This window comes from Manduca sexta, chromosome 28, assembly GCF_014839805.1.
Source record: "Manduca sexta isolate Smith_Timp_Sample1 chromosome 28, JHU_Msex_v1.0, whole genome shotgun sequence".
Taxonomy (NCBI): Eukaryota; Metazoa; Arthropoda; class Insecta; order Lepidoptera; family Sphingidae; genus Manduca; species Manduca sexta.
Window position 1 is genome coordinate 12,070,490 of NC_051142.1, and position 21,465 is coordinate 12,091,954.

A 21,465-nucleotide genomic window follows, 5' to 3' on the forward strand; every position below is an offset into this window, starting at 1 on the left:
ATCTTGGTTAAAACTATACTATGAGCTATCTAAAGTTATATGAAAATCAGTGAGATGGCAAGGAACAATATGTGACTAAGTTTTAAGTCAAATGAAAGCTAAATGAATAGAGTATTTTAAATGTTGAATGGGAAAACAAATTGTGATTCTGTTCATCGATGATTTCTCGTATAGCCTTCTTATATGGGACGGAGAGAGCATTTTGAGATGCATTATGATTGAAATTGTGTTCATTTCAAATTGCAGATACGATGATCCGGGCGATACCATAGAATTGTGCAAGACGTTTTTAACTGCAAACTAAGGCTGGCATCCATAAAGTCAACTTCAGCTAAGTCTAAATCCGAAAAAGGATTTTCATGAAAATGTTGCATAAATTAAAATCGATTATTTATCTCGTATTTAAACTTATTGTAGTTGACTTTATAGATCACGCCTTATAATCATAATAACTATATTGACTGAATGAAAATCCTAAAACTAATACAGTCTTCTAAATGTATAGGTCGAAGTCAAAGGCGCCTCCACCGCTGAGGTAGTCGTAGAGGTACACCTCCATCTCCTCCAGGGCCTCCATGCTGGGGTCCCGGAGCGGCGTGTCGCGGATCGAACGGCTTGAGCGGGAATGTTTTCTGGAATAAAAGGAATTTGATTTTAAAAGATATTATTGATAGTTGTTCGATTTATTATTAACAGTAATAACATAGCCTTCAAAATTGAATAATAAAGCTTTATGTGTCATTGCATTGTGTACGTTATCCTGAGACATTAGCTACATTTAGGCCTTACCTACTGTATACATCATAATTTGCTTGTGGTAGAATATTTGTACATAAGTGATCACCGTACACAAGGTATAAAACCCGTCATATTGACCCACGTAAGTGTCGCGTTCAGGGATCGGTCTGTGAATATCCGGTTCCAAATAGGCTGGCATAATTTTGCCAACTAGTGAGAGGTCATCTTTCATCAATCGACACTCTCTCTAGACTCTATTTTACTTATTATCAGGTGCAGTGGGGAAATTTTGACGAACCCGCATAAAAATAGAAGGGTTAAAACTTACGCAAAATCTGATGTATCAGGATCAAACGGGTAATCCTTGGGGAAGTGTTCGGCTATATCCTTCATGATACACGCTTCGAGTTTCTTGTGCTGGAAACGAGAATAATTATGTGTAGTTTAATCGTTATATCGTCTCGACATCTCTTTATCTTTAAATCTATAAGATGAAGATTTAAAAATTAAGAGCAAGTGATAGACAAGTCTTCTCCAATATAAAAATCAAGATGATTTTATTTTTCTTATATATAAAACTGATCATACTTAATTGAATAATATTTTTAATTGTATCTATTGTATTCGGGTTTGATAGCAGATCACGAAAAGGAATTTATAGTTTTAAAAATATACTTGTTACTTAGATTTGGGTTTGTTTTTCTTGAAAATGGTAAGTCAAGGACAGTTTTATAATTTATATAACGCTACTCGAACGTTAGCTGAGGAAGACAGGTCTATGTAATTATTGATATAAAAAGACATTACCTTATAGCAGCGAAAGAAGAAGCTAGACCTGATCTGATCTTGAGTGTGGGGTTTCATGCCGCGGTTTTCCTCTGGTATGCATTGCTGGTAAGAAATAATACAATTATATAGTTAAACAATAATAATAAGAGAATAATATTTGGAAAAAAAAATTACAATACGTCATTGTTATAGCAGAGATATGTTCATTTATATACGTATGTTTGGACATTTCTCGCCTACGGCATACAGTAAGTTATGTCCAATAGCCTCTTTAGCTCAGTGGTAGAGCACTGGTCTCGTAAACCAGGGGTCGTGAGTTCAATCCTCACAGGAGGCATTATATGGTCATTTTCATTTTATTAATTTGTTATATAAGATATTATTTAAACAGTAAAAATAGGAGATATATAAAAAAATGATAATCGTTACATAATATAATTTTTATAAGTACTTAAATTTAGAGACGAACTTTTTTCCTGATGATATCTATTCAGATTCTGACTTCTAATCTATCTAATTAAATCATCACCGCTTTTAGTTTACCCATAAAATGTTTTATCTAATCGATATTAAACTTGAAGATCATGATTGCATATAATCCCCCACAAGGCCTTTTATATAAAGTATCAGACTCACGGAGAATTTCTGACAGAACTGAAGGCCGTCCTGAATGTTGGACTTGAGGTCATCGGAGACTGGTAGTCGATTGACGCGTTGCCTGATGCTCTCGTAGTTCGGCTCGTAGTTCTGGTCGATGTAGTCAATCTCTCGCATGACGCAGGTCACGTTGTATCCGTTGGGACCACGCGGCAGTTTGAACCCTATGCGACCGCGGAAGCCCATCTGACGCTGGAGAATAATAATTTTATAACCATTTAATAAAATAATTTATTTATAACCCCCCTTTATTATTTGGTATTATGATGAAGTCTATTATCGTATAATTATGTTTAGTTCAAGTTTATTCGACGTAAGATACTATTCCTGCTGTATCATACGAAAGTATAATAACTACTATAACTTCACTGTTGACTGTAGGTACTGACTGCTGTTTAAAATGACTGCCTTTTAAATATATTTACACAATCTTCATTACCCTTTAAGCACTGACCGTGGCATGATAAGGAGTTATTACCAACAAGAGTTTTTCCGAAACAATTTACCATCTTCAAACAAATTTATAATCGCACTTACCGACATCCTGCTGGACCCGAAATATGGCTGCTGGTAAACTTGCTGGTATGGTGGGTAGTAAGGATTATACGGCACTTGCGGCACGTAACCAGAGTACGGGAACTGGTAGATAGGCGCTGTCGGCCCGTAGAAACGGAACTGAGGCGTAGTAGGCATCATGAACGGAGAGATGCCGGGCTGAGGGAACTGATTCTGGAACAACGCACAACATGATAGTCGAGGGAAGAACGCTGTGAAATATTGATTTATAGGCTTTCTTTATTCGAAACATCACGAGTGCGCTGTACATTGTATTTTACACGTCATTTATACTCTTATATAAAGCTAAAGGGTTATTTTTTGAACGCGCTAATGTCAGGAACTAATAAACAGATTTAGATTTTAATCTAATATGAAGCTAAGTACATTACTGCCTAGTGCTGTAGGATACTTTTTATCCCGGGAAAATATTTATTCCGGTATAGCCTTATTTTTATCCCGGGAAGATATTTATTCCGGATTTTTTTTCGCGCGGGCGGAGCTGCAGATAAGAGCTATAAATCATAATATCCTTAGTAGTGGCTTTGGCCCAACATTAGTTACTATTATAACATTTATATGAAAGTAAATGTGTCTAATCTGCGCTGTTGCTCCCACTTGCTTAAGCGAATGGTTTGAAGATAAATCTCACTAAACCTTTAAATAATATTGCTAAAATGTTTTACATTACAACATACCTAGTGCTTATAACTGTTTAGCAACCATGACAATGCGATGTTTTCAATAACTATTGATACGGCAGTATATGTATATGGCAGTACTTAGTATTAATAATTATTAACAAATTAATTTGGAATATCTATATATTTTATTGTATGATGTCTATCTTAGATAATATATAAATGACGCGGCTTGTATAATGTTTTCAACTCAGAACAATGACAAGCAAGTTTTCAACGTTACTTTCTGCCAAAAGTAAAATATCAAATGCACACGATTGTTGTATTTAGTAAACTAGTGTGCGTATAATATAAAACAGATAAGTGTTTGAAGATGTATATTAAAGTGTGCGATTATAATGACACAAAACGGTATGCTATGTGTGTTGTACTTTTTATGTTGTTAGTCAATGTTTTTTGAGATTTAAATAAGTTTAGTTAATAATGTAAAATTTGTTAAAATTTCTTTTAAAACTGAAATTATAACAAAAATCAAGAAACCAATTGAAAATTTCAACATTCATAGTATCGCCTCTTTAGCTCAGTGGTAGAGCACTGGTCTCGTAAACCAGGGGTCGTGAGTTCAATCCTCACAGGAGGCATTATCATCTGGAGATCCATTTTTGTTTTTGCATTTTTTTATATAATTAATATAAGTACTTACACCTGGTGGCCTGAATGCCAACACTCCTCCTAGGGGTTTTACTGGCTGGTCTTGTTTTGTATTGTCATTTTCTTGATTTCCTATAGCGCCATCTATCGGTTTGTTTAAGCTTTGCGTGTTCAAGTCCATTGGGAAGCCGGGTGGCAGTCTATCTAAGAACATTGGTTGCATTGGTGGTTTTGGAGGTTCGGGCATAGATGGCGTTGCCGAACACTTTACGTACGCGTCGCTTAATTCTTTGGCTATTTGCTGCAGCAAGGTGGCGCCAAAACAACTTTCGTAAATCTGAAAACATAATGAATAATGATTCCAAAAATCTATATATTATATTTTTTAATTATTGTTTGTAGAACAGAGTGGATAAATTTAATGACATTATAATAGAATGTAATTTTTTGTCAACTTAACTAGTGAGAATAAGTTTTTGATTTTATTATATTCGTTTATATTACATATTTTTTAGGTTACAATATTATATTTTTAGATATAAAAATATATATTATACTAAAAATATAAATTATGTATTTAAGATGTAAACTATAATTTCAACATCGTTATTCAAGCAGTCGTGGCCGAGCGGTTAAGGCGTCTGACTAGAAATCAGATTCCCTCTGGGAGCGTAGGTTCGAATCCTACCGACTGCGAATTGTTTTTGTGTCGCAAAATACTTTTTTCATGTTTTTTTCTACTCACCTTTAGCAAAGCATATTCTTTTATGAATTTGTTGTCGCCGCTGTCGAGCGCCCGCGCGGCGGCGCATACCAGCAACGCTAATAGAAGGTGTTTCTGCATCTTATTACTGTTAACAGAATAAAAAATAAAAATATTATCATGACTTATTGACTTGTTGACTTCAATATCAGATGGAATAAGGACATCACGACTGGTTAAAATTAATAAAATAAATAAAAATACAAATAAGTCTTCCTGAGTAGAAGTAACAAGATATCTACGTTCTCTGACTATTGCAATCAAATGATTGTCATAATAATGTCGGCCTGTCATATTAAGACTGACTTGCACTTTTGCGCCCTCGTCTACATACAAAATGATCTTATCTCTAGCGAATAGAGCGAAAGCGTTCGAGAAGATACCCGAAAGTATGTCGTAGAACTAAGAAGCAATGCTACATCGCACACATACAAATATATACACTTTTTATATCCAAAGTTACCTCTTTTGGCAGAGGCCATTTCCGTGCCATGATGTGATAAGGCGCGAACTTATCGCAATATTGAGCACAAATCCCAGATTCCGGTCTGATACTGAATAGCAAAACCGAACATTACTTGGCCCGACCTGGGATTCGAATCAGACTTCAGCACATAGTCGTACAGCAATATGACTATGCAACCGAGGCAGTCAAGATAATGTACTTATTAAAAAATATTAACAATAATCATTGTTGTGAGTTCATTGAACTTAAATATACTTGACTTTGTTTTGGTACCAAACTTCTCGTGGTAAAAGAGGTTTCTTTACAACTCTATTTGTCATCGATCTAGGAAAAAGATAAGGAGTTCAATCTGTTACTTCTGCCCAGCATTTACGCTGTTTACTTGTATCTAAAAGAACCTATTTACATTTTTGACTCATTTGTACCATTACTAACATGGACATAGGCTTCTATATGGTAAAATAAATCCATCGCGAGCCAGTTCGTTAACATCGGAGGTGGCTAGCTCGTGCCAAAGTAACCGTTACATTTCAACTAATGTATGAAGTAAATTGCGCGCCCGCTAACTCTGTTATGCTTGATGACTGCACATCATTTTAAGCAAACAACATTAAATGAACAGTCGTTATTCGTAGCTTCTCAAGAGATTTTATATGTATGGGATGGGTAAATGGCGAAATAAAGAAATAATAATGGTTTAAAAAAATATATTACCAGACCTGTTTCCTTGGTATTAATTTTAATGAAAGCTGATTTTAGTTATTTATTTTATTTTTACGTTCTGGAAATTAAGCTAACTAAATTATACGGTTAATTAAAAAAAATCAACAAATTTGGATTTTTATAACTCAATTATTATATAAGTATACCTACTCTCCAAGGTTTTGGGAAAGGAATAGGATATTTAACTCATTTTTTCTCTACTTTAATCAAATATTTACTTCAAATAAATTCTAACATAGAAAGATTGATTACAATCCGACTTCTAATTTCGGTAGAAGGGGCAAGTGTGAAGATACGAGAAAAGGTGCGCAATACGCGCATCTGACGTCATCGGGAAAGATGATGCGTACGACAGAATGAGATAGAGCGATATTCTCACTACGCGCCCACTCCTGCACATTGCAATATTTAAAATACGAATTACTGCTTCATTTCTTAACCAATTTTAACGCAGTTTTCACAGAACGGCTTCTTTTGTTAGTATTTTCACGTATAAGATAATGTACAAATCCAACATAGGAAATACCCTTTCACCACAATTCTAACAGCAATTCAAATAAATTATAAACAAAGGTAGATAGAAGATATAAATTTATGTTAGAAACGAACATTGTACAACCTTTACTCCGAGCCCTGTTACATCCAAGATAGCAGACAAAATTATCGTCGACGCAGACACAATTTACGCGTAAACGCCGCTCTGTGTTTTGTAAATCCAAATTGGTTTCTATATAATGCAAGTAATTATGGTCCATTGGAATAATTATAATGATAAACTTGGACGTTGGAAACGGGCCATAATAATCACCTATTAGGAAGGTAACAGTAACAGTTTTGAGATAATATAACCGAGTGAGCTGGTTTCTTAGTTTGTAGAATTTCTATGAGATTATTTTTAAATGGCTTGGAAAGAATTCTTGAATGGTTACGTGCATCGTTTCAGAGTTTTACTCGGAATTGCATTTGACAGTGATGTCGCTGTTGCTAACTTGATTTAAACAATAATAGAAATCCGGTATCATTTACATTCTAAGGAAATACTGTAAAATGTTTTAGGTAGTTAGTAATTACATAAATATAATGGAACCACTATTATGCACGGTTTATGATGTAATGTCTACATTTTGCATATTTTAAAAAGCAAACAGTTTCTTTAAATTAAAAACTAAAATTCTAGAAAGAATAATGTTGCCAATTCTAAACACAGTTTAGCATTAAATCTAATTTAATTTAACAATACCAACACCGTTCATGGTTTAGTAGAAGAGAGTAGTGTCTAGTAAATAACAAAGCATTATTGTAAACCACATGTACGTTTAGTTGACCACACTACACGAGTTATGTATTGCTTTAAAATATATTTATCGATTGTCAACTGCTAAATCAGACCAGATCCACAAAAGAAATGATGTGGTTAGCAACATTAGTTTAAGTGTATGTGTGAATTTGCTAATAATTTAAAGAACGTCAACATGGTGTGTCATGAAAACCTTGCATACAATTAATAATGGATTTTGTGACGCTATTTATCTAAATAATACAGATGAGTATAATAGTAAGCATACAGGTATATACTTGTGATTTTAGAAAAAGAACCGCATGAAAAATTGGCATCAAATAATTCAATAAATAAGGAAAAATAGGTACATATTTTGGCACAAAAATAAGCATGCAAGAACATGATTTTTAAAGATTTTCATAAAGCTCTTGAATACAATACTCTCAATATCCTAACTGCGCATAATTCAATTTTAAATGACAAATATGTAACTGTTTCGACGGAGAAGGCAAATTCATCTAGTGCCGGAACAATGCAACAGGCGGTTAGAGCATTTAGTGAGTTTGAATAGCCAATTAGGTTGCGTTCGTTTCTCAAATTCCACGTTTCGCAAAGACCAGCTTAAGTTTTACAAGTCTGTATTTAATGGTGATCAAGGACATTAAGAATGCATAAATTAGCAGCCAAGTCTATCGTACCTAATAATGAGTGTACTGCCATTTCTGGAGAAACAAGATATCAGTGAACTGGTAGGTATTTGTTCTTCAAATCAAACTTTCAAAAGATCACTATTAGTACATGTCCAAAACAGAGTAGTGTACATTCTGCTCAACAAAAATCAAATAATTTTTTAACTGAATAAACTATGAAATCCATAGGAGCCAAGATGATTTAAAGTTCAATAACACCTAAGCCCTCTTCTATAAAAAGAGATCAGTAATAGCTCCTTAGCCCCCCTCTATAAATATTTAAAGGCAGTGTGAAGTGCCACCCTATAAGAACACAGGCTGGTAGTCGCGGTCATCGGCCCGCCGGCCTTGCTCGCAGGTATGCGCACATCTGCCACTTGCGTAATGAGCGTGCGGAGTGCGGGTACCTTCGATATTTTTCTTACTTTTACATACTTCACCACCTGTCTCAGAGATGGAATGTTATTTGGCATAGTGTGAAACTTTATTATGAAAAGTCCTATGTTTTTAAAACCTGGAGCTTATTGTTTCAGTATGCTTACTAGAGCTTCCAATCCTGCAATACAAAGATCCTAGTGTTCCGGGATCCCACGTCATTTTCCAATTCTGCGATATTAGCGAGACTGACTTGACCTTGATTTGAAAAAACAGGTTTTAACATAAAGATGCTCAGTTTCTTAGATAGTCGACCTCAAACGAAATGCAAGTTTGGTGCATAGAAAAAATATTTTGTGTCTAGTCTAGATGGGAAATTGAAAGTTTGTGATAAATGCTGGTAGTCAAATCATTAAAAGAATCTCTTATTATTCGACGAGCGGAGCTGTTTCTTTGCATTTGATATCATACTTCCACGCTTCACAAAATTGACGGCACACTGTAGAACCGTTAAGATGTGCAAATAATAAATTATTTTGAATACGAGAAATATATTCCATATTATTATTAGAATATGTTGTAAATATTCATGACTACACTCATTTGCTATTCGTAATATTTTTTATATCTGTATTGTTCTAAATACTCAAGGAAACGATAAATGCTAATGTGTTTCTTTCTGTTCAAAACTGTACTCCGCCTTTTTGTCATAACTAATTAAAGTGTGAACAAAAATTTCACTTTTTGACGTTTGTGTTTTAATAGGACTTCGACGAAGCATTTTGCTTATGACCAAAGTTACTCTAGGTACAAAAAAAATGTAATTTAGATAAAAATATTATCATCGTAATAATCCACTTCAACATGCAAAGGCTACATAAAATAGTTCCTTTCCTCGTGAGGAATGCTATAAAATGTTTCTAGGCGGTGAATTTAAAACAGTTTACACTTATAAAGGTGCATTATGTCTAAGCCGATGACGTCCATACAATATGAACAAGCTAGTATTTTAAGATATAAACGGAAGATTTTTTTTACCATGACTATGTTTGTTAGCCTGATAAGGGTCGGTTTATAAAAACACACCGATTTTTTTGGAGAACACCTTAGGCGCTAGCAACCCTTAAAAAATAAGCAACCATGCTGAGAGCAACCCACTAAAGGGCTACGAACCTCGGCTCACGACAGCAACTAGGAGAAGATGAGACATCAACGATTAGAGAAAACCGGAAGAGTATATTGTATTTATAGCCACTACTGTCTTATTTATAGCAGACCTTCGTTGCCAGATTAATGAAGGCTCTTAGTAAAAAACTGAATTAGATGACTGGATTTGCCAGTATTTATTTTTACAGTAGCAAAACTGCTCTTTTTGATATTTATTAGGTAAATAGTATTAACGGAATGTATCACACATCCTATCTTTATAAACATGAATGAATGTGGAAAATTTGTATATTAATGCATAATGGTTCTGATTTTTTTTACTTGAACAGCAAAGTGACTGTAGCACCTGATGGTAATTGGAGTAGGGTCCGATAGCAAGTCGACTGGCAAGAGATGATTACCCCTCGACTGACAACACAATTATGCCGGCATCTTAGAACCAGATATACACAGGCTGATCCCGGAACGCGACACACTTTCGTGGTCTCTTACGATGGGTTTTAACACCTTATGTATGGTGGTCGTTATCTAGGTAGATATAAAATATATCCTACCACCAGCAAAATAACACCAATGTTATTTAAATCATCACTATAAACGGCATAAAACATCGCGGTATGTAAAATAGTAATAAGGTTGTTATTTCCTATCAACAGATGCATTATTTACGTCAAGTCTTATTACTACTATTACTACTTAGAAGACACTTATTAGATTACAAGGTAAATACTTATAAACAGAAACCAGAAATATCTCTAACCTCAAAACCATACAAAATATCGCAAAGTAAAATACGATAGACATTTTAGCGCGCACAAATCACAAAACCTGAGGCATTAGTCGACGAAACAATCCGTAACCCAATCATACAATAAGCTATTTCAATTTTATGGGACACTCGTTACTCGTGCGGTACTAACAAGTTGCAATGAAGAATCTGTAACATAACTGTGGGCATGGATCCCCCAGGAATGAAAGATTATAAATAAAAACATAAATAAGCTTTTTTATTTGAACAAAATATTATAAAAAAATAAACGAATAAATAAGCCTCTTTATTTCTCATTTTTTTGTTCATGCATTTTTACATTTATATTTTATATTATGTTTATGAAACATCAAAATATATTATTTTTAAAATTGTAGATTATAATTATTATTATTCAATTTATAATGTCATTAGTTATAAAAGATTAGGTAATACGAATTACCAAATAATTAAATAATAGTTTGTTTTGTCGCTGTTGTAGCCTTCATACCTTTCAGACTTTGGGCTTTTACTGAGCAGAGAAACCGAGGTATCGTTTCTTTTTTATCCCACCCGGGAATTAAACTAGAGTCCAGATCAGAGAGCAGTTGTCTCGCAATATTATGAAAACATAACCCGTTGTAATTTTTAAGGACTCAAACCCAGGCTCTATTTCTAATAGAGTCAAAGTACTTTAAACATTTTATTGCTGGTCATCGACGCATTGAATCCCCATGTGCGATGTAATATATTGCATCTCTTTCTTGATTAAAGTTGCAAATCTCTGATATTTAATACCTCTATGGAAAATATTTGACGGTATCTTCTGAATTAATTAAACTCGACAAGAAAGATAGACAGGCAGTATGTTTAAAGGCGAATGATTAAATTTATAATATTCATGGCGGTAATCGATGTTACCTTTCGTAGCGTAAGCGACATGGACATGGTATAATTATATTAAAACCAGGTTTTGCTCGTGGCACCGTCCACGTAATATTTTTTTCACCTTTTCTGGAAGCTAATCAAGCTATCTAACAGCTAGCTGTGGACGAGATAAAAAATAGCCTATATATTGATAGTAATAGTTATCCAGGACATGGTTTACTTATATGCCAAATTTCGTGCAAACCCATTAAGAAATTTCTGTGTTTACTATTAAAAAACATCAATTCACAAACCTCATATATGAAGTAAGATAGTATTATTATAACGTTCCATTTTTAAAATTTCCTATCCGGCTTCAAAGTTGTTCCATTTTCAAATTTTCTCCCACAATAAATTCCTGCATCCGCTCGACAATCGCCAGTTTTATCGGTACCAACTATCTCAGCACAATGTACCACTAACTAAAACTGGATCCATGAGATTGAGCAGTTAAGTGGGATTTTTTCTGTAATCATGGGAAAATGAGGCGTTTATGTATGGCGTGGGTTATTGGCGCGCGACACCGACTTAATACCACGGTAGCTAATTGTGGGATTGTAAAGTGTGGGTACAGGGAGTCAGCATCGTTTGTTTTAGATGTTAGATGGCTTTTTGATATGAGAAGAATGTTGGTTTTGTCACATGGTTTATTTATCTACGTCTGAAGTAGACTTGCGAACATAGACAAAATATGTGATACATATTCAATACATGATTGTTTGTTTTATACTATATTTTGTAGTTCATAAAGTGTGTTTTACAAGAACTAGGCCGTGTATCGTAAATCTGAATTTCAACGTATTTTGGTACTGACTAAAAGTTATGGCTATAAAAATGTATTCATATAGCAAAACATTCCATTTTCTCAACATTCAATGGCATCTACATTTCGCCGAGTTTATATATGCATCCTGCAATGTTCGTGGAGTAGGACCCCCTCTATTACTGAGAAGATTTAGCCTTCGACGATAGCCTAGTTTGGTGTGGAACGGACTGCCAAGATGAATGTCCGCATGTTCAAATCCCAAGGGCACACACCTCTGACTTTACTAAAAAAATCATGTGTGTATTCTTTGTGAATTTATCGTTCGCTTTAACGGTGAAGGAAAACATCGTGAGGAAACCTGCACATCTGAGAAGTTCTCTATAGGAATTTCCAAGGTGTGTGAAGTCTACTAATCCGCACTAGGCCAGCGTGGTGGACTAAGGCCTAATCCCTCTCAGTAGTAGAGGAGGCCCGTGCTCAGCAGTGGGCAAGTATATAATACAGGGCTGATATTATTATATTAGCCTTCAGTCTATCGCCCAAGCTTAGTGCTGGTTCGCAGACTTCATTTACCTTTGAAATTATTCAGATTTATAATAATCCACAATAATATGAATATGAAGAAATAATAGAAGATTTAGAAACACTCTCTTCAACAACTTTACAACAGCCGATGACGATCCTTCTTAGTGAAAGACAGATTTGAAGTATCGTGAATTGTTGAAAATGTATGTTGACGAAAGCAGATAAAATATTTATGTACCTCATCCATATAATATGTACTATGTACTAGATTTAGCGTTCTGAACTTTCTCTGTGTTCAACTGATTTGAACTGATATCCATTCAAACTGATTTTAGTCTGGTCAATATGTACAGCTTATGGTTGAGTAAGGAGTGGCGCTCATGATATAAAAACTCGAGTCTAAGTGTAAAGTTGGATTTGAATAAAAAATATTAATCAAATAAGTAAAATTATTTGTTGTACAAATGCAAAAGTAGGTTACCACAGTGACGTTTTGATTGCCATTTTACTTCAGATTTTGAACAAATAGTTTATATGGACGTTCGTGTCTATAGAATATACGTTCATGATCTACCTACAATCTGAACAAGCATGCCATTATTTCCATAATGGTTCAATTGTGTGCTCTCTACATTAAGCATCAATCTTCATTATTAATTAACTGTGCCAACGTAATCAGCCGATTATGGGAAAACATGTTCCCGAGGAGCAGATTACATTGATTGTTTACTACGAACGGCATAATTACCTTACCGTACTAGGGCAGTCGTGGATAGTGAATTAATTGCGGATGTGTTGTTTTTTATTGATTTAATATAAGAGGGATTATAAGGGGAGTGTATAGATTATAAATTATGTAAAATTATTTGCTAATAACATGTAAGGTTTGATGGAAATTAAGAGTCGTGAACGTAATCATTTTTAGGGTAGCATTCGGAATGCGTTTGAGTATTGTGTTTAAAACTGGTCAATCTTTTTACACTAAACTAGCTTTTAAATGCAGCTAAGCCCACATGATAAAAATTTTCGGTATCAATATTTTGCCGCGATAAAAAGTACCCTACAACACTCAGGAGTAATGTGACCCTATTAGTGAAAAAAAAATCAAAATCAGTTTAGTAGTTCCTAAGATTAGTGCGTTCGAACAAACTCTTCAAATTTATACATTAGTATAGATTTACACTTACTTTTAACTTGAGTTTTTGCTGTGCCTAGGTTGAGTGGGGCTCCTATCCTGGTACAATAGATTCACTGCCTTCCTTTCTGGTCTACTTTATTAGGCTTGTTCTATTGGTGTATCAAATATTACATATTATACTGTAATTAAATGAAAAATAAGTGTTGAGTTTTCATATGAAGTGCAAAGAAACTTTTTCCTCAACTTAATATATTTTTTGTTTATTATATAACTTCTAACTGGAAATCATGTAAACCAGAAGGTTCCCAAACATTTTATTCTCATAGACCTCTTTCCAAAATCTAGCTGGTTCTGGTGGAACTTTTTTTAGGTTCCGCAAAGAAGTGCCCTACTGCCCAGCTATCGTGGAGGGTTATGTTGGCGTCCCCATGCCTCTTAGGACCCCTATCAAAATTATATGCCTACATTGATAGGTGAAGTCTAGCCAACATTTTAGTACTATCATACCAGATAAATTGTCGTGGTGAGCCGCTTACAAATTGTGGACCCCCATGTTTTGGTCACGCCAACGTAGACTCCCGTCAAGTCCCCCGTGGGCCCCTGAGGTACCACCTAAACCACTTTGAGAATCAATGATGTAATACAAATTTCATCACACGGTTCAAGATCCATTTATTCTTATAGCACTCAATCTATGTTATAGGCTTAACTAAACGTTTCGAAGTGATTCCTTGTCATTAAAGTTTGAAGAATGTATACAATTGCCATTAAAAATCACTGCTCTAGCTGTGATTGAGGCTTCACCGTGGGATTTTCTTACAATCGACCAAGTCAAGCTAAAGTTTAAAACAATAACAATTTCTCATATTTTATGTTTACAATCTTGATGTGATGTTCTTTGAATGCTGCAATTACTTATAACTGTTTGTTGCCCGTTTTATTAACCTTTGGTTGTTGGCTTTTATTTCGACATCTTATTGCTATGGGAAAAGAAGTATTAGGTACTCGTAATGTATATTCCGAACGGAAATATTCGTCATACCGCGCGCGAAATAAATTTAAATGTTGTTTTTACCAGCAAAGTATCTAACAAATATACAAAAAGAATGTTCGATTTAAAGTAGGTACCGACTCCAACAAAATATATAATGTACATATAAAGAGAGGTACACGAATTGTTAATAAAATTATTTTGCTTGAATGTAAATTTAGTTTAAGTTTAATTATTTTTGGATTGCATTAGTCCTTGTAGTCGGTTTTCCTTTTGTTTTAGATTTTTTGTCTGTTTATCTGTATGTTTGTGTATGCATCACACAAAAACTACTGCATAGAATTTAATTCAGTTTTTACCAAAATTTTCGTAGAGGTCTAACTTAAAATATAGGCTATATTTGAGCCCGGGAAAATATAAAGCGAAAGTATTATGAAACAAAGCTTTTCACGTGGGCGGAGCCGCCATCAAAAGCTAGTTTTCTTCACTAGGCAATCCCCTTTAGTACCTGATAAGTGATACACCATCTCTCGAATATGGTATGAAAGTACATTTGTAATACTACTTTAATCATACAATATTTATAAGCGAGGTGTTTTGCAAAATGATCATAGGGCGATTAAGATAAGAATCATTAACTTGAAATACCATAAATGATGCATACGCGAATTGTAAAGGTCCGCAATGCTTTCGGTTTTATAGGACCAAGATAACTGTTATTTAAATGCTACATTCGCACCGGGTCCATGAATCAATTAAACAAGATACATAAAACTTTACAGTTATAAATATTGGCGTAAGGAAATGGCGAAATAGTTTTGGCAGATTCACAGCAATTATTATTTCCGTCGGCGAAAGGCGAAAATTATTTAAGAATTTTACCAACAAAATCTACTGTATTGTGGAGGTCAATCAATGTACACATGTGGCCAGAAGTGGGTCAATATCTTATAATATTTAAATCGTTGATGTTAATTGTCACAAAAAATTTAATCATACAAATTAGACTAGAGGAGAGGACTTATGAGTTTTCTAGAAAGCTGTCGATAATTTTTGTTGTACTGGGACTTAAAAGGCAAAGATTTCTAAATAAATTATTTTGTTTGTTATATATTATTATTTTTTATGGGACTTTAAATACATTATTAGTCTTAGGTTTCAATATAGGTAAAACGCACCGCTTTATAGAAAAATAAAACTGCACGAGGAATCCACATTTATTTCGTTCTATTAGTTGATATTTCCTATAGGGACGTGCACGAACTAAATATTGGTAGCAGCAGAAAATGGAGACTTAAGAATCATAGTGTGGATAAAAAATGAAACTTTCCCGACCTATAATTTGCTTTTATATTTTTTAATATAGCGAAAATTATCAAATATAGGTTCCGGGCTCAGGCCGATTATTATTGATAGGAAGCATGGTTACCATATGTATTTTTATTACAAGAGATCCAATTATTTGAATGTTATACGTTTCTAAATACTTTTGGAACTCATACTTTTGTATATATTTTTATTAGGTTTATTAATTTGTTTGTTTTCACATAACCATAGAACGAAGCATATACCTACTATTCATAGAGACTTAGTAGAATTTAACACCATTTCATTTGTTTAATGTTACGTGTTGGAGCATCCAGATATTCAACAATACATTATCAAAAAAAATTATGATATTTTTCATTTCATTCAATATATGTTACGCGAACGCCAAGTATTGATAGGGTAAAAGATTCAGCTTGCGCCACTAGATGGTAGAATTTTCTTCATGCCCATTTCCATGAGCACTGTATGCTATAATTTCACAAACCTATTCTATCCCCACCACACTTCTACATCTGTGATTATCATTTTTATTAACACCATTCTCAGATAACATTTATGGGTTGTTCAACAAAATTGGCGAGTACGCTCAAGTCTCAAGTAGATGCTACAAGATGGACTTTTCTAGCCTACGGCTAGACTCTAAAGTAATCAGGGCGGGAAGATCGACTAAGAAATAACGTATAGTTTATCGTATGGTCAAATTGCTTAATCGAAGTATAAACTAAATGTAGCCTTTTAATTATAAACGATAAAATTATGCAGTTCACGAATTTTTTTTTTTTAAATTTCATTAGGTACAAAGTTAATAGGGAAATTACAAAAGGTATTTCTTAGTTTGAAACTTTAATATTTGTGTATATCTTACACGAATGAGAAAAGTGCGCTACCAATATTAATTTGTTGAGCATTTATAATATATAGTTTTAAGAACAATTTACAAACTCATAATGATTTCGCCATTTCTTATATTATACTTTTGTCTGGCAAAATATAGTATAAAAACCGCGATAATTCCAAAAATAGTTTTATTTCAATATCTTCCAACTCTTTTATGAATTCTCCTTATTTTCACTCCGTTCATTAAGGTACACTTATCTCACTCATTCAAAAAGGCATATTAAAAACCGAAGTACAGTCATCAACGCAACTTATGGAGATTACCACACAACGCTGAACGTAATCAGTGGGAGTGTGGTGGACTGTATTTTTATACACGCGAGAAAAAGTGGCTCCGAAGTGAAATTACTATCACCGTTATGGCAACTATTATGAGTACCCATCGTCGAGTCCGCAGTTTGAGTTTAACTATTGTCTCGGATGAGTTGAAGTTTTCTGTTGGTGTGATTTAAAATTGATTAGGTACAACGCCTTTTTTGCTGCCTATACCAGAATAATAGTGGTAAAAAAATCTAGAAGGCAATTAGAGATGATGAATTTGTATTCTAAGCATCCGAGTAGATTAGTGACTAGTGACCAATTTTTTTAAATCGAACGTGTTTTAATCTAGATTACGAGATCTCGTTCCAAATAACCACTAATTGATTTTATTTAAATTAATCCTATCGAATTCATTCAATATTTTTTTGCAAAAGAGAGTCAGATTTAAGTGCATTTCAACGTTCTTTTTTCACTGTATCCATCAAGTGCAATTTAGTTAATTTGGGAAGTGAAAAAAGAAATCTTTGAGAGGTCGCAACGAACCTTTTTATTTAAAATATACAGACAATTATACTTAATCTGTCATGCTCATTTTGCGTACAACACTTTTAGTTTTTTGTTTGCAATTAAAGTAACGGACTTTGTCGAACGTATTTCATATGCCGTTTGAATAAAATTACATGGTCACGCTTCCGACTGTCGACATTTGAACTTAGAAACAAAATGTCGCGGCTTCGCAGTTTGTTGTTGAATGGCCGGTAAACAATGGAATAGCGTTTCCTTTTTTATCAGTTGAGTTATGTTGTGGATTCTTTATGTATCGTAAACTCGGATATATTTGGCCCTATGGTATCAAAATCTATGTTGGCAAGATACAAAAAAAATTATCCAAAATGTGAATCATATTCTGAATGTAATGTAAAGAAGTAAAAAAGGAGAAGGAAACTGCTGGTGAACATCGTTTCATACATATTACTGTCTTATATTAGGGTTTAACTGAATCTCGATAAATCTAATTAACATGAAAACTAATATCGGGTAAGATAGGTCAGCACGCAATAATAATTTGTAAAGTTATTATGTTCATCAATATATCGACCATAAATTTAATTTTCATGTAATTTCTAGTAATTTGTACTAATTCAGGCCATACATATATTCGATACAAACGCGTTCGTGAATACCACGTGCTAGCATAGATTTTCGCAATTCACTTCGGATTGCTAGGCATGCATACGATACTGGTAAATTTGGATTTCTGGCGAATGGTTAATTTTTAAAATATTATGTTTTTAATTTATCTCAGAAATATTTTTCCTTTGTAGTACCCTGAGCGTCTTCAAATTTCAAAGTTAATCCACTAGCGAATCCGTACATTTTCACGCCTTTGGTCATAATGAAAAGGTGAAAAGTTTAAATACCAGTTTTAAAACTTGCGTACATGTACATGCTTCGGGTCATCATGAAGAGGTCAGAACTTAAAATACCAGTTTTAAAACACGAAGGGTTAGGCAATACTTGGTCTATATAAAGGTATTCCTTAATAATTTAAGAACACATAATACACCAGATACAGTTACTTAGTATAGATTTGCGCACTACATGACGTGAAGTAATTTGGACTACCAAACTACACATGAAGTATTTAATGAAATTTTAGATTAATACAAAAATCATGTTTAAACTAGTTTTTTATATGGCATATATTGCGTTTTAATTTATATAATGAAATATCGGAACAAAAAATGATGCTATTTTATTAACAGAAACGGAATGTGCGAACATGAACTGCGTAGAAATGATAGACCCGGATCGTAAAAAGTAAACGAATTGATGGTGAAAAAAAACTTCATTACCATGAACTAAATACAACTTATTCCGAGTATAATAAGAAAAAATGTGAACGTTTTGATGGACATGATCGGACTTGCGTAAATAAGAATCGGTCACGTAGATAAGTATTTATATTGGTGTTTTTACTCGATGAAGATGGATAGCGGAGCGGTTGTTTTTTATGTTCCGTAGTTGCTAAGTAGTTAAGTGTTCATGTCGTATTACAAAGTAAATAACGGATATATTTGCGTATTGATTTAAGTAGCTTAGATGATATCTAGTATAATTTTAATGGGTATAAGAGCACTTTATTTAATTGACGGTTGGAGCCAATGTAACCCCTAGATCAATTCCTTTTATCAATTATTGAGTTTAATATTAATACGTATTGCTACATCGTAATACCTCATCTGTATGCCCTTACATTTAACCTTGGATAATCGGCTGCCCTTTTACCGTTGTTTCATGGTTTTTTAGTTCATGTTTTATCATTCCCACATTTTCATGGCATCATAATAAATGTTACATTGTGTTATGCTTGAATATAATGAATTAAATTGTATTATATTATGTTTTATTATTATCAATAGGTATCGAGATTACTACTGAGTAATTATATATTAATAATTATGTGTAATGGCTATATATTTTAAATTATTATATGTATATACATCGTCCACCCTGCTGTTTTGAATAGGGATTGAACTTAACCATCGAAATCCTTAAATAGAATTATCAGATGTGTAAATATTTTAACGATGTTTTCCTTCACTGTTACTACTACATAATAATCGAATTAGTATAAATTTTATTATTACACTTAACTCATAAAATAAATTTTGTTGGACGTAAGATATTATGCATTTCGCATACATTACTAATTTATTGATAATTGCATACGTTAAAGTTCTGACTACACTTAAAGTTGTTGAGTTATGAATAATGACCAATGATATATGTACATTAATTAATCGAGTAATTTATACGTATAACTTTCATAGTAATCACTAAGTTTTGAAGAAAGACTTAAAGTTCTGAGGCAAGACGGAGTGTTTATTATTATAAGTTAATTAATGTATACGATTTCAAGTTATTAATGTTTCAGATGATACATTAACACTAATTAAAAATTTTATTCGATTAAAGATATTCTAAACATAGAATCAATATTACAAATACACGTTTTCGGAGACAGTCAAATAAACGACTTTAACAATACATTATATAAAGTTCATATTAAACAAACTTACATTTGGCATTCGCATAACATCGTAAGTTCACTCTGAATACTCAATTATGAGGAAGTATTCATGATATTTCTGAGTATTTTAATCAACTTTATCATTATGTTTTTTAATTTGATCGTTCGCGATTCCAAAAAAAAGTAGCATTAAAGATGTTTTGCATGCCTCAATGAACTTTGGTGCGAATATATTTGACAATTGAAATGGCGTTCAAACCATTTATAAAAAAGATAAATAGATATAAAATTCTGGGTAATGTATTTGCAAATCATTCCAATAAATGAAATGTAGTGCTTGTTGATAAAAAGGTGCTTTTTGACAATTATTGGTAGATTATGTTTTTGTGAACTGAATTGTTTTTCTTTTATTAGCTTTCTCAGGATTTCATTTAGTAAGGGGAAATGTTTTTTCTTTAATGTTGTATTCATTTTTTTATCTGCTGATTGTTAGAGTTTTGGACGAAGAAAATTATTTCTGCATATATGACGATTTACGACTTTATCGATAATTTATTATTCTAGATTCTAAACTTTGTTATGTTTTTCTTTCACTTATATATTTAATATTATTGTAAGTAAACACAAATAATACAGGAAAATTTTATCGATTGTTATAATTCATTAAATAAGTGGTAGGTACATTACGATATATACTATATATCTGAGGAATTTTTATTATGATAAATTAAATTTATGGTATATAAATAAAACCGACACGAAAAAAGACGCTATTAACATTTCAATTACAAATTTTATTGATTTTGATTGAGAGTTACAAAAATTTAATAATTTCGTAAAAACATAATCCTTTTAGTCTCAATTATATTAATAGATTTGAAATCCTATATACATCGCGATTAGTGACGCTTTCAATTAATTCATTTTCCTATCTGATAAACAGAGACAACTCACCGTGGACGGCACACCAGGCACTACACGATGGTACGGACGCGAGGAGCAATGACTCCGACGCTCGCTCTTGACCTTGTGGCCGGCGAGTAGACGCGAATCAGTGGCTCCTACTCGTTTTATACTCGCTTTGTCAATCATACACATTGCCTTCATGTTCAGTTCACATTCATTCATTCCTTAAATGGGCCATTGAAAGAATTCATGTAGCTTACATTTTAGTTAAATTATGATACATTTGACATCAGAAGCGTTGCTTTTATTTTTGCAATGTGTTTGGTCTTTTCTGTATTATAAGAATTTCGCTAGTGTACAAAGCAACTATATGTCTATATGTTATAAGGCAGTTGGTACGTATTATAGCGAGTTGACATGTGAAACCAACAGTTAATTTGTCCGTGTGTA

General features: G+C 33.3%; 1 protein-coding gene and 3 non-coding genes across 4 annotated transcripts; 3 read left to right on the forward strand and 1 right to left on the reverse strand.

Moving 5' to 3' along the window:
- On the reverse strand, positions 1-21,158 carry LOC115442123 (the record flags this gene model as incomplete). The annotated part of the gene is given in 8 exon segments (XM_030167098.2): positions 1-632; positions 1,067-1,155; positions 1,546-1,629; positions 2,164-2,376; positions 2,722-2,913; positions 4,084-4,368; positions 4,777-4,882; positions 21,064-21,158. Coding segments are annotated over 7 exon segments (1,101 nt in total). The 5' UTR covers positions 4,876-4,882; positions 21,064-21,158.
- Positions 1,793-1,864, forward strand: Trnat-cgu. Its single transcript has one exon. It is a non-coding gene; the product is annotated as a tRNA-Thr (tRNA).
- Positions 3,950-4,021, forward strand: Trnat-cgu. The gene has a single exon. It is a non-coding gene; the product is annotated as a tRNA-Thr (tRNA).
- Trnas-aga lies at positions 4,646-4,727 on the forward strand. Its single transcript has one exon. It is a non-coding gene; the product is annotated as a tRNA-Ser (tRNA).
- Positions 21,159-21,465: the final 307 nt, after the last annotated feature.